At 34.6% G+C, this 15209-nt stretch overlaps 1 protein-coding gene across 3 annotated transcripts in view; it reads right to left on the bottom strand.

Moving 5' to 3' along the window:
* The window catches only part of LOC106661320 (homeobox protein Hox-B4), a 40365-nt gene extending 35354 nt beyond the window's left edge, over nucleotides 1–5011 (bottom strand). Inside the window, exon 1 of one of the 3 annotated variants that reach the window (XM_014384622.2) lies at nucleotides 4475–5011. In XM_014384622.2, coding sequence (XP_014240108.1) covers nucleotides 4475–4955 — 481 coding nt within the window. In that variant the 5' untranslated portion in view covers nucleotides 4956–5011. The remainder of the gene's footprint in view (nucleotides 1–4474) is intronic. The other 2 variants (XM_024227513.1, XM_014384623.2) reach the window with 2 other exon arrangements.
* Between the last annotated feature and the right edge of the window lie 10198 nt (nucleotides 5012–15209).

Below are 15209 nucleotides of genomic sequence, written 5' to 3'. Positions count from 1 at the left end.
AATGGATGGCTGGATGTATTCTCATTTTTACAAATTCGATTATATTATTATTGATTTTTATATTATTAAAAACATAATAAAGAAAATAAATATAAAAGGAATAGATAAGAAACATAAATACTATAATTTATATATTCGTTTATCAAAAGGACTAATTAATGTTTTACTTTATGCAATAGTTGAAGAAGAAAAAAATGTTGTCTAGTGAACATTTTACATCTTTTGTAGTTGAAATTTAGCATAAACGGAAGAACTATTGAATACACTTTTGTGTGAGTAAAAAGAAGTAGAATATTATTGGAATACTTACAAATTAAAGAATGGAGATGCTTGTTTAGAGAGACACCCCGTGGAATATCGAGTATTCTGGGGTAATGAGAATGCTAACTATAGTACCATGATTTTAAACGTGTATACTTTGTGTTTAGTATATATTTGATTTTTAACGGATGAGGCCCGGAAGAAGTGATAGAACTAAAAAATATAGAGTGATTGGTAATAGGATAGTCTACTACCTTATACATGCTATGTAACTGAAATGCAAAAAACTTGGGTGCAGCGTCATTAAAATTAATTAGTATGAATACAATGCGAGAAAGAAAGAAAAATAACAGCAAAGAACGATTGACCAATGTAGTTTTTCGACCCTTAACCTATTAAATTAGGTGTAACTATACTACTCGTATTAAAAAAATAATATTATAAAATTTAAATTCTTAAGAGGAGTAACATGAGGTATAAAACTAGCGCAAGAATTTCACAGGATTAATAAATTAAATGGCGGAATGGTATTCTTAAAAGTATTAATGCATTATATAAGCACATTCTAAAAGAAACCCTAAAAACAAAACAGAAAAAAATAATGTTAAAACGTAAAAGCAACGGATTATTATAAAAGAAGAACACTGTTTTTACAAATTTAAGAATGTTATTCGACAAACTGGCAGGAAGACAAGGAGATGTTAATGAACTACAAGCTGGAAAAGGTTAATTGCTAGTTCTTTTTCAGGGAATGTTTTGTTATTGAAATTTTAGTTTTAGTTATTATTGTTACGTTGAATATTTGAAACTTAATATATACTTTATTACTACATACATTTTATACTATTTTTCAGTGTAAAATTTAAATTCTGTCGAAGTTAGTTATGAAGATTTAGAGTCAGCTATTATGTTCGATATGAAATTTGTAAAACAATGGGTGATATTAGACCCTAAATTGATTATAACAGTGTACAAAAGTTTTTTTTAAGTTTTAATGTGTGGTCTGTAACGGGAACTAAATTTTCCTTTCGCTCAAAACCTTGACTTTCCAATGAAACACGGCTTTTTTTTTGGGGGGGGGTTAATCTACCATACCCCTTGAAAAAAGAAAATATCAATTCTACCAAGCATACCATTGAAAAGCTCATTAAACAAATCAGTTTTTGTGAAATATGCTTATTTCTCTGAGATCTCATCAGAGCATAATAAGTTGTTGAAACTTTTCATTGCTTCCAGGGTTTAAATTTTTTCGGTTTGCTCCAGGGGTACGGCTATCAGTATGGTCCAATAGGTAACTCGAGCGATACGATATTAATTTCGAAAATAAATGCATAGTAACGGAGATAATGTTTTTTTTATCAAGTCCTTAGTAAATTAATTAATTACATTTGGAGTTTTTATTGACCTGACAGTATTCACACAATTTTTTGAGGTATGTTCAATGTTCTTGGGTTCACCAAGTTGTCGGCGATTTATATCATCATTCTCTCCGCTTGGTGAACACAAAATAGGATACTCCATCACGAAGACCTTATGAAGATGCCTCAAAAAATTACAAATAAATAAATAAAATCGCATCTTCTCGACGGATTCAATTTGCGATATTCTACTTTATTTACAGACTACTATCATACATTTTTTGCATCTCACTGTCGACACTATATATTTTTCTTCATTAGTCTGGTTTATTTATTTTCATTTTGAAACTGTTTCAGTAACAATTAAACGAAAGATAAAATCATGATTTTATAACATTATTAAAAATACCAGTATTAATATACAATGGATGAAAAATGATTTTTTTTACATTTTTTAAAATTATTATCATAAGGAACAAATTATGGTAACGTCACTTCATTTAATATTATAACAAATCTTCAACAATGTAAAAAATATGTTTGTAACTGTGTATTTGTATTGTTTGTAAGTACCAACAAGTAGGTGATGTAGTAATTAATTTGGAAGCTGAGAATAAGGTAAACGTAATAAACAATTATCTATAATAACTCTAATGTATTTTCAGTAAAATAGTTGAAATCAGTTTAGCAAACAAATATTTTACTGTAATATAAAACTTCCTGAATTAAATGTAGATCTGGCATTTAAGATAAAGTTGTTGCCTTTTTTTATTTAATGCCAAAAATTAATCTTTTTAAAATTAAATTTACTGAGATATTGTAGAGTTTGAATTTAAATATTATAAATAGTAGTTTGGAATTCTGATCTACTTATTACTGTAGATTTCTATATTATTGTACTTATTAAATTACATAAATATAGAATTTAAAAAACTGCATTTTTAATTAGTTATAAAAATTACTTAATGGAATTTCAAAATCGGATATCTTCGAAACCTCTTTGGTACATTTTGGCGAACTCAGGAACAGGTTTAATACTATTTTTGACGTTTTGTCTAATGTATCACCATATTAGCTTTGCTAGTTTATTATTGTACTTATTAAAGTATTTCAAATATGGAATATTATAATTGTAATGTTAATTTGTTATAAAAATGGTTGGACGGCATTTCAAAACCAGGATTCCTTTGAAACAATTTTGGTCCATTTCGGCAAATCGGGTAGGTTTTGTTAATTTTTTCTAAAATTTTTGTTTATTAATCCACACTGTCGAACTGTCTTTTATCAAATGATTTTTTTTTGTCATGTCTGGTTTTATGTTATTTGACGGTTGCTTGATATTATAGTTATTGCTTCACGGTTGAGTTTATTAGACTTGATAAATTCTTTCAGTACTTACTAGTTCTTCTGATTTTTTGTTGAACTTATTAAAACATAAAATTCGACTGTTTTCATTTTTTGTAAAGATGGATTAATGGCCTATCAAAAATAGGATGTTTTTAAACATTTTTGATCCGTTTTGACGAACCAGGGTATACTTTTTATAATGGTTTTTGAACGTTTATCTCCCGTTTTTCGATTTTTGGTCGACAAAAAGGCGAATCAAAAATTAGTTTAATAAATTAACTTTTCTGCTGTCATATCTCGTTTCATCTTGATTGCTTTACTCATGAGTATGATAGACAGAACATTATTTGGTAGCAGTCAGTAGTATTTTGGTGTACTGATCTTGTCTACTTATTATTTTAAATTACTTTATACTGTACTTATCAAATTATTTTTAGAAAATGTAAAGTTTAAAAATTGTAATATGTATTTGTTATAAAAATGGCTGAATGACATTTCAAAAACAAAATATCTTTGAACCGTCTTTCGCCTATTTTGGCGAACCGGTACACCGTCTTTGTACGCAAGTATTTTTGACTTTTACCTGATTTTTTCGACTTTAAGTCTACTATTACTAGGTGTCTCTTATCAAAAAATAATTTTCCTTATCATAAATGGTTTAGTCCTGATTGCTTACGGTTGTGTGTGTTGTCCTAACAATTCTTTTAGTAATTATTGTAGTAGTAGTTTGGTGGGTTGCTTTTGCTCTAATTCTCATTATAAATCGTTTTGTTCTTGGAGTTATTAAATAATTTCAAATATGCCTAATACTATGAATTATTAAAAAACTCATTTAACATAATAATATGAGTCAAATTTGATTTTCTTCAGACATCATCATCATCAATTTCAATTATTTATTCAATAACGTTTTCTTTAAAAAAACTTCATATTGTTTAAAAAAAATAATGAATTTCAAACAAGGCCTTACAATGAGTTATTTGGTTTACAATGGAGTTGACAATTTTTTTTTACCAATATCCCACCGGTGGCCTGCCTAGTTTCTTAAATGAACCTTGACTCTTCTCTTTGGAAGGATTTTTTTAATCAATATGTAATATTTAATCAGAACATTGTGAAATGTGTTTTAAAATGTTTAAAAAAATATGCAGCGGGAAAGAAAACATTTAATGTTTTAATAGTATAACATAACCAAATGGAATGGACATAAATAAGCGCCGATTTTGACGAGTATTGTTTGGGGTGCTTATATATTTCTATAGCAGTGTTACAGGTTTCGTTACTTAAAACTTATAGGAGATTCAATTACTTTACTAGATGATTATAATATGTAAATTTAAATGTTTACTGTAAGGCAGGAGGATTTGGGACTTCGAGATGGTTTTAGTCATGTAAGACTATTCAATTTTTGTGTAAAAGTGGATTTTATTATTAGTCCGTTTTGTAAATATGTACCTGGAGGGGTTATAAATATGCTAAATTATTAGAAAATAAAATTGGGTCCTTACCTGCGCCGGCGACGTGAATTTTCCTCATCCACGGATAGATGACCCTATCCCCCGATTCCGAACTTTCGTCGATCGTGAGGGGAGAACTGTTGTCGTCCATCATGAGCAGCTCATCTTCCTCGATGGTGTCTTGGTCGGAATCATCGCCGTTATTTTGCTGGCCGCCGTGCGGGGACGACGACTTCGGGCTGAGGTCGCTGGCCGGCTGTGGCGGCGGGCACTGGGGCATGCCCGGGTTCGGGGGCGGCACCCCTTCCGGCGGGATGTGGTGCACCTCCTGAGGCATATGGTAGTAGTTGCCGTAGCCGTACTGGGGCGGTACGTTGTACGGTTGGGGATGGCCGTACCCGCCTCCATAATGAGGATTGAAAAAGTCCGAACTGATGTAGTTGCTCTGGGAATATTCCTCCGTTGGCGGAAATTTGGGGTCGACGAGGACTCCCTGATGGTACGAAGGCGTGTTCGTAAGGAATGAGCTCATGGCTGGATCATGGCACCGACTGTTGGTTCGAATCTGATCATCCCTCGAAACCACGCCCAAAACAAACCCCACCGCCGCTTTTCGACGTCCAATGGGATACCGAAACGCCATGATGCTGTGCGCATTCGTCCCCCTCCTCGGACGACCTTCCTTTCTGTATTAAGGTGATGATATCCAACCCTAGAATTGTTTTCCTTTGGCCGCAATTGAAATTCCCCTTCTATTTACTATCTTCTCCTCTCTCGGATCGATACACCCCGCAGCTCATGTTTACATTTGACTTACATCGCATATTTACATCCTACATCCGAATAATTTACACATAAACCGGGAAAAACAACCCCCCCCTCGGGAGATTTTTCCCGCCCGTCAATCAATATTGGCAGGATTGTTGAACGAGTTATTACAGGATAATAACCTTCCAGGAGTTAAAAACATGTTTATTGGCAAACCCCGAGAAAAGGACAAAAGAAAACGGTTTATTCTCAAATAATAATTATATTAAGGACTTCCGCAGTTCATTTTCTAAGTTTTTAAAAAAGTACTTCCCTAATCAAACTTTCAACTTCAAACAAGTAATGTTTTAAGCTTGATTAACTCCTCCTTGGACATTTAAAAAAATAAAAACTAATTTGTTTAGTTTAACAATTAATTTGATAAATCTATCCACAAACTTCAATCTGTAACATTTACATACCTTCATGTACACTGACAGGCAAAAAATTCCACCCACTTGTAATATAATTTGCGTTGTATATCAAAGTTTCACGTTTTTTAAGGTTTAATAATTGAGTCTTTATCTAAAAAAGGAAAAAAAGTAAATTGCTAAGGAAAATGAAAAAAAAGAACAGATAAAATTTGTTTTAATTATACTTTTAATTATTATTCCAAAATCGCATATTTTCTCCTCTTGCCTTATTTACATCTCGAAGACGCTTTCGGCATACTTTCTACCAGCCTCTTTGTCTGGAGGTTAGCCCATTCTTCAGGAAGAGTCCTTTTAAGATTTAAGGAGTGAATCAGGAAGTAATGGACGTGCTGTTAATTGTCTTTTGAGGTTATCCCATAAATGTTCGATGGGGTTCAAGACTGGAGAACAGGCAATGAAATTTGTTTTAATTATACTTTTAATTATTATTCCAATATCGCATATTTCCTCCTCTTACCTTATTTACATCTCGAAGACGAATCAGCATAATTTCTACCAGTCTGGATATGTCTCTTTGCTGGTGGTTAGCCCATTCTTCACGAAGAGTCCTTTCAAGTTCGTGGAGTGTACCAGGAAGTGTTGGACGTGCTCTTATCCATCTTTTGAGGTTATCCCATAAATGTTCGATGGGGTTCAAGCCTGCAGAACAGGCTGGTCTTGCGGTTATGATGTTATGCGGTTGAAGGTAAGTTTGAACTATGCGACCGACATGTGGACGGGATTATCGTGCATTAGATTAGGATCGTCGCTGATTTCATCGAGGATGGTCAACGTATGATGTTCCAATATTTCATCCACATGACGGGTGGCCGTTAAAGACCCTCCACGAACAACAACCAACTCTGTACTTCTCTTTATTGAAGTTTCCGCCCACACCATCACTGAGCTACTTTGAAAAGGTTGGCTATGGGAAAAATTATAGGCTTCATACCTTTCATTTCGCATTCTCCACACTCTTTCACGCCTATCTGGAGATCGTAGAGCAAATCTAGACTCATCTTTGAAAAGTACAGCAGACCAATCGTCAAAATAGCAATGGCTGTGTTCCCGAGCAAATGGGAGCCGTGTAACTCCGTGTGTTCTGGTAAATTCTGCTCTTCTTACTAGGCAAAAAGCCATCAGTCCACATTGATTTAATCTTCTTCGAGCAAAGCGTTCAGAAATTTGGACACCTCGAACTTCCTGGAGCTGGTGAATCGCTTGAACAACAGTAAGTTGCCGGTTGCGCAAATTCCCAAAGTCAAAAAAACGGTCATTCTGTGGTTCGATTACCCTAAGGCGTCCAGAACAGGGCCTTCTATGGTAGGACCAAGTTTCTGGAAAACGTCTAACGGCGTCTCGCAGAGTTTCATATGGAAATCCGATGGCTAATAGCCGGAACGCCATCATCAATAAGTGCCACACCACGCGCAACGTCCTCAGCATTAAATGGCATTTTTAAATTTAAAAATTGAAATTAAGAACCTTCTCTTGACCAGCTGTTTTTTAATGTAATTCGTTAATATCAGTATTTCTTGTTTTGTAAAAGCTTTTATCCATATAAATATATAAATAATAAGTCTAAAGAAATAAATATAATTCGTGGGTTTGAATCCTGACGATGACACAAATCTGCTATTTCAAAAAATCGTTTATAATAAACTGAATATATACTTAGAATCGGTTTCAATTACCAATAAATGTTTACAAATAGGAAATAAAACCATTTATCTTTAAATATGTACCAATAATGCCTTTTTAATAGCAAAACCAAATAAAAAATAACTGATGTAAAGAAAGAAGATCCACAAATTCAAACTCTTATCCGACCTGATCGCATTTACAAGAATTAGCTTAAATATTTTTTAAATTAAATTACAATCCTTTTGGCACAGAATGAAACTGGTTCTCAGAGATTCCGGGCTGTAAAAGTTTTTCAAATAAGTTGTTGAAAGTTGAAAACCCATCCCTTTCCTTGTTTGAAGACTCTCCTCTTTCTATGTATATTCTGTGTCGAAAACTACCTTCTCAACTAAAACAGCATCAATCAACTTCCTACTGCGAGAGGAATAGGAGTGTAAAGTTTTTATGCTGGTTTAAAAAGCACCCAGGACCTGTGGAATAAATTATTTTGAATGTGGATAACAAAAACGTGTAAAATTTGTTATCAAAAATTAACGATTAAAAAACCTAACTACCAATTTATTACATAGCAAGAAAAAAAAGATTGATTGTAATAGACCGCATCTATTCTTGGGGATTCCCTCAGGCATTTTCCTTGAGAATTTCCTGTTTGTGTGTGACAGATCTAAATTATCGGAAAGACCAAACTACATGTTCATCAACTCTCAGATACTGAGAGAGAAAAAAAGTTGATTAAAATTACTTATTACAATTAAAGTAGTCTGTTCTGTATAAACATAAACAATATACAAAAAAGGAACTTTTCATTGTTGTATGAATTGAAACGACCGGTCCATGAAAAAAATCCAATTTTCCGGAATATTATCAATAAAGGGGTTAAAGTAGTAATGAGTGGTTTATATGGTGAGAGAGGGATGATTGGTTTAATGACGCACTAAAGACAGGCCTACTGTCCGCCGCTAATTTAATAGACCACCGAGTGGACCATCCATCAACTCGCCGAGATCTGCCCAATTCCCGTCCACCATATTTCACCCCTTCGCCACCCCTCGGGCGGTGGAACTCACCCCATCATCGGATCTCCCTCCTCGAGCCGACCCTTATAGGAACATTTGCATTTTTATAAAGGGAGCTCGGCCAACCGTGAGTCCCAGGGGGAGACCGTTTTGAATACAATCGTCCCTCGGACGCCATTGATGGCTTTATCTTGTTCTCCATTTATTCGTACGCTTGCTGACTCCCAGGATCTGATTGTCAAAGCGTCAAGTCCCTTCATCCCAGTGATATTATTGTGCTTTAGCAGAAGCTTAAAGTATAAGCGACGTTACAAAATATCTAAAACTATATATCCACAGAGTAAAATCTCCCTTCACTAGCCTCACTTTTTCTTCTGATTTTATCACTCCCCTTAACATCCTCTCACTACTTTTCCTACTCCCACTTACTATTTTCTCTTTTCACTTTTACGCTCTTCATTTACCTTTCTCTTTCTCTCTCTCTCTCTCTCTCACACACCACTCTCTCTCTCTCTCTCTCTCTATCTATCTATCTATCTATCTATCTATCTATCTATCTATCTATCTATCTATATCTATCTATCTATCTATCTATCTCTCATTCTCTCACTTACTTCCTATACCAATTGGTTAATTAATGCTTGGTCGATAATACTTATCGTTTCATTGTCATCGTTGATACATCTTACTACCTCTCCACACTCTCTCTCTTTCTTACTCTCCCTTATCCACCCACTTCCTTACTGGGTAAGAACCTTCCTTTCTTCTCTCTTATTTTCTGATTTTTTTTGCAATTTTTCTCTCGCCCTTTTATTTTCTCACTTTCAATATTTCTCTCTTTCTCTTCCGCTCTCTCTCTCTTTCTCTCTCTTCCCCCCATTTCCACATTCTTACTATCTTTCTTTCAGTGTCTGTCTCATTGTTACGCTAACAATAATTTAAGTATTGGTTGATTATACTTATATTTTTTTATCATCATTGTTATATCTTACTATCTTTTTCATACTCTCTCTTTCTCACTACCCCCTATCAGCTCTCTTACTGTCGTTCTTTCTCTCAAAATCACTCTTAGTCACTTTTTCTACAAATTGGTTAATGCTTGGTCGAGAATACTTATCGTTTCATTATCATCTTTGTTACATCAAACTTTCTCTCTCACACTCTCTCTTTCTCAATCTCCCCTATCTACCCACTCTCTTACAATCTTCTTTTCTTTCAATATCTTTCTTATTTTCTTGTTTTCTTTTGATATTTTCTCTCGCCCTTTTATATTCTCATTTTCAATATTTCTCTCTCTCACTCTCTCTCTTTCTCTCTCTTTCTCTCTCTATCTCTCTATCTCTCTCTCTATCTCCCTCCCACCCTACCACTCTCTTTCTCTCTTTCTCTCTTTCTCTCTTTCTCTCTCTCTCTCTCTCTCTCTCTCTCTCTCTCTATCTATCTATCTATCTCCCTCCCTCCCTACCTCTCTCTTTCTCTCTTTCTCTCTTTCTCTCTCTCTCTCTCTCTCTCTCTCTCTCTCTCTCTCCCTCTGTCTTTAGTTCTTTCTGATTGCATTTCTCTGATGCGGACCGAGGGGATATTCTCAGTGAATAGGAATAAAAGCATAAAAGCTCAAGCCCGACTGAACATTCCCAGTACCCTGACCGGACCTGCATCTGTTTATCCATACATTTTACATCTGTCTTCGTGTTTCGGCAGAAAATATATATGTACGTGTGATCAATTATTTCTTTTCACATTACGTACGTTTACATATGTGCGTGGTGGCAGATGTAACTGTAAACAGATACAGTTTGATTTATCGATTTAGGAATCGGTAAATGGGGTATTGTAGCTAGGGAAAAGGAGATTAAGGTGTGAAAATGAATGAGTATGACTGGGAGAAAACGAGAGAGAGAGAGAGAGAGAGAGAGAGAGAGAAAGTCGGGTTTGCAAAATGACAAAAATCTCTGTGCGAGATGTATTTTGAAAAAAAAACCGCTTAAGAATAATCCTTTCTTCTTTCACATTTATTGTTCATTCTGTTCATAATTTGATATTTTCATATTGATTAAAAAAATTTGCTGTTCTTCGAGTGAATTATACATAATAAATAATTAGTGATAAATATGACGTAATAATAAAAAAGGTAATTATATTGAAAACACCTGCACCCGAAAGGTGAAGCAGGTGGTGAAAGCCACCTTTGCTTCGTAGGAACCATGGATAAAAAACAAAATCATCCACGTCTACAAATCCTTACTATATCTGTCTGAAAGGCTACCATGATAATACTTAAAGTATATTAGTATATTATAATATCTAGATATTTTAAACTTCATCATGTCATTACTGATTTCCCGAAATTAAAATATATTTTCTTATGATTTCAATAATAAGCAGTTTTGGCAATCTGAAATGTGGTGAAATCTGGCTCAACATTTTAAATATATAATTATGGTGTAGTTTCATGCTGTATAGTTTCCTATTTACGTGAATAATGCGAAAATGGTATGGTAATCTAAACCTTTTTATAATAAAATACCTAAATAATTTTTCAATTTCCTCATACCGCTCACCACCCCAAATTTGAGCTACATAGCATAGGTAGACGAACTATTAAACACTTTTAATTTTGCCCTACATGATAGCTTTCAATTAGCTCATTCCAAATTGAATTTAATGCAGATTTTGCTTTCGTTATATTTTTCTTATTGATTTTCAACATAGGATAGCTCAGCGTAACTAAAATCCTTAAATATTTATAAGAGTTAACTACTTTAATTGCTTCCCTGTTTCAAAACAATTTTTTTTTACTTCCTTTCCCAATTGCAAAATATCAGTATTTTGACTTTCGAATATACATAAATTTTAAATCCCACATGTTCACATATTCTTGGAAGCTTTTAATAATTCGTGACAGAGTTTGTTACCCAGAGGCTTATTGGATCAGGTCGTCTGTATATGCTAGTCCTTTCACTCTTGTAGTATGTATCCTATCACTATGTATTTACTATTCAAGTTTAATTTACAAGGAAACAGAGAGAACAGTAAAGGGCCCAACACACAGCCCTGTTTGATAGCCCTACCTGTAGCGAAGTAATCTGTTAAACCCTGGCCACACAAAAATTCTATTCTTTGCAGTAAACCTTATGTAGAGTTTAACATTTTCTTGATATTACAAGCCGTGTGAGGTTTGATGACTAAATAAAACAAAAACCGCGAGAAGAGGCGAAGGGAAATTATCAGAACACACCCAAAACTACTACGTTAGTTATCGTTTCTGGGCGGAGGAATGTAACAATGTAATGAATACACTTATAGACGATTTTCATAACTGTAATAGTTAGATTTGTATTATTTTTAGCTGCATTATTGAATATTAATCTGAGGGTTAATAAACCACCCTTTTTTAACATTTCTATTTGCTTTGCTTGTCGTCGGTGGCGACATGCAATGCGGGGTAAAAAAAACCCCGGGGGTTCATTAATGTCCTCCTCAATCCTGCCAACACCTCTGACAGTCCGGTGGCGGCCCTCATATTTCATCGTAATTAAAAAGTGTAGCTTTCGCCGGTGGAGTTCTCGTCGGACCGTGGAGGCGGAAGGGGGTTGTCGACGGTGTATCAGAGGGGTTTTTACCGCCCTCTCGCCGGAGGGGATTGTGTGACAAGCGAGGCCCCCGTATCGAGCCCCTGATTGATTGTCCCGGATCAGCTGGGGGCGGCAACGCGTTTCACCACCCCCGGGGAAAATTTACAACCCCACAGGATCGGCCGTCTTCCTTTTTAGCACCATCACATTTTCAACGATTTCAACCTGAAAGTACCATCTTCTACGCAAGTTTTCAGCAGAACCATAGATATTAACAAAACTTTAACACATTGTCATCATTTAATATCATGAAATTAATGAGTTTTAATTGTATTATAATTTAATTATAACATAATTTTAATGATCTGTTCCTATTTTCTTGTGTAAAGTGCTCCGGAAAAAATATAGGTCATCCACTATTTTGTTAGTTTATTATTATTATTATTATTTCATTTCAACCAATACCTTATATAAAGATTAATTAATTTAAAGAAGTTATTTGGTCAATCGGACCACGAAATAAAATGGATTTAATAAGTAAAACGAAGTATATATTCACTAAAGCTCTCCGTGGCCATTTCATTTGTCGCCGAGAATCGAATCCTGATTACACGACATTTGAAAAGTGGCAAAAAGGAGGGAAATTTCAAAAAGGTAGGTTGTAGTGGGAGGTTGGTGTCCGAGCGGATCGAAATCACGATAGCTCAAGTGGTAGAGCAGCGGCGTATTTAGCCGAAGGTCGTGGGTTCGAATACCGCTCGTGACACTAACTTTTTCATTTCAAACAATACCTTACATAAAGATTAATTAATTGAAAGAAGCTATTTGGTCAATCGGACCACGAAATATAATGGATTGTTATTATTGTTTTCGGGGGGGGGGGCATTCGACAGCTTGGTCATTTCAGCCCCAAGCGTATGCGAAATATAAAAACTCACATTCATTAAGCATTCACGGAAATAAATACATTCATATTCCTCACTCAATATTCCTCCATCGACCTGCGTGCACTAACTAATAAACTAATCTAATTAGGGTCGATGGGGGTACTTTTACAAATATTCGGCCATCGACCCATATCGTGTACACAACTCGAGGGGGGTTGAGGAATTTGGGTGTTTTTTTGTTTTTTTAATAAAGTTTTATAAACCATTGTAGACACAGTTTGAAAACATCTTTGTATTAAGTTCTAAATGTTTTTGCTTAAAAATTAAGATAAAATGTACAGAAAACTTACGATGTACTTATAAATTTTCATTATTAATACTATCCTTTTAACTAGATTGGTGCAGAATTAAGCTCATAAAGTTAAAAATAAGCACGACAAAAAATTTGCTACTAGTCCGCTTACTTCTTAAAAAAAAGGTTTATTGCCTTTTAAATTGAAACAGTGCCGGGCCTTCTGTATATTTTTTTATAATTACATAAATTTTGTTCATTTATGTCCACGTTATGAACGGAAGTTTTCCTCAAGTTATTCGCAGCCTTGGTCGAAGGATCAGAAATCGCAGATTTCTTCTCGGTGATTGATGGCCATCGCCGCCGCCGCACCGTAGGGTCATCCAGGTGGGTCCCTGCTCCTCGGCTAATGAGGCAATTTAAACTCCGGCTTTGGTGGTGTCGAGGGATAACAAACGGTTCCTCGGGACATGAATAGGGAACAGATTAGCCCTAAGGTTCCGAGAAATGATTGGACGGCGTGAGGAAGGAGACAAACCAGCCCGAAATATTTTGACGCATTGATGGATCAGTGTCCATTGTGGCCCATAAGGACTCACAGCATCCTCTACATCGACTGATTACACGGTATCAATAGTGCCGAACTATTACAAAACCGTTTTTAAAAACGTTTCAACCACCACGTGTCACTTTTAAAAATGCTTTTAGGGGAACACCTTATTTGTCAATGTTGGTTCTACAGAAATATTTTTTGTAAAGATTTCTTCATTTTCTAATTAACACCCATTCTGCACTAATTAATGTGCATTCGCAGATTTATAAACAAATTACGTCACAAAATCCTCTCTTACAAGATCGAAAACTAAAAAGTCCTTTAGTGTATAATTAAAAATAAAAATAAATTTACAGATAGATATAAGAAATAAAAGAATGATAAAAATACCGGTATTTATAAAAACATAAAAACTGATACGGTTCAGATACAGCCACAGATATATAGATATGCATATAATGTAACACATTTTGCCCTCTAACATTAGTGTGAAAGATTGACGAAGAACTGCATTTATCTGCGAGAATAATTATGGATGTATGGGTATCCATGGTGTTTCAGGCATGGTTCTTCGTGAATGATGACCTGTTACAATCGGAATATAAGGTACCATGGTAGCCCGTCATGTAGCATGCTTGAGTTTTGTACGAAGGTTAATGATGCAAAAATTGATCTGATAATGTGTGAAGGGGGCAAGGGAAGTGTCCTAGGTCTAAGGAGCTAGAAAATAAAAATTTCTTAGCATAAAAATGGAGAGAAAAATAATGCAGAGTAATAAATAAATAAATAAAAAAATATATATATTATAAAAGTATTAAATCAACTAATTTGTTAAGCTTCAGCTTCTTGATTTAGGCGTTTTTCAAGTTTTCTCCATTATAAACGGAGGAAAAACATGAGAATTTTCTTGCATTGGACAAAATGTTCATCATATAAATTAGGTTTGCTTCTAATTTTTAAATTCTACATACATACCTAAACATGTATTATATATTATTATACTATTATAATAATAAAATAGTATACTAGTACTAGTACTAAATATAGCTTTGAAAATAACGAACCAACCTTTTCAAGGTAGTTTGAAAGCTTACAAAACGTTTTTTTAACTGGATCTAACTTATGTCTTAGTAATGTGTGGTGATTAGTGACCGTTATTCACATTTATTCAGAAATTGTGTGATGTAGGTTTCAGAAAAACATTTTCTTTGTCGTGCCAACGTTTCGATCTTTATTGAGATCATCTTCAGGGCCTGGGATTTAGAAACATTGTTTACATTTAACAAATACATGTAGGATGTGGAAGAAAGTGAATTTATACAATGCAAAATTTATTTTTTATTAAATTCACTAATTTCGTGGTCCGCTTGACCAATTAATATATTGCAATTAATTAAGGTTTGTAGTGGAGATAAAAAAGTCAATGGCAAGAGCGGGATTCGAACCCACGATCTTCGGCTAGATACGCCGCTCCTCCACCATCGTGACCTCGATCCACTCGGACACCAACTTCCCATCTCAACCCCACCTTTTTTAATTTTCCCTCCGCTCGTGCCATTGACTTTTTTATCTACTAAAAACCATAATTAATTGTAATGT

This window comes from Cimex lectularius, unplaced genomic scaffold, assembly GCF_000648675.2.
Source record: "Cimex lectularius strain Harlan isolate CLEC.00 unplaced genomic scaffold, Clec_2.1 scaffold166, whole genome shotgun sequence".
Taxonomy (NCBI): Eukaryota; Metazoa; Arthropoda; class Insecta; order Hemiptera; family Cimicidae; genus Cimex; species Cimex lectularius.
This window is presented reverse-complemented; position numbering and strand designations above follow the sequence as displayed.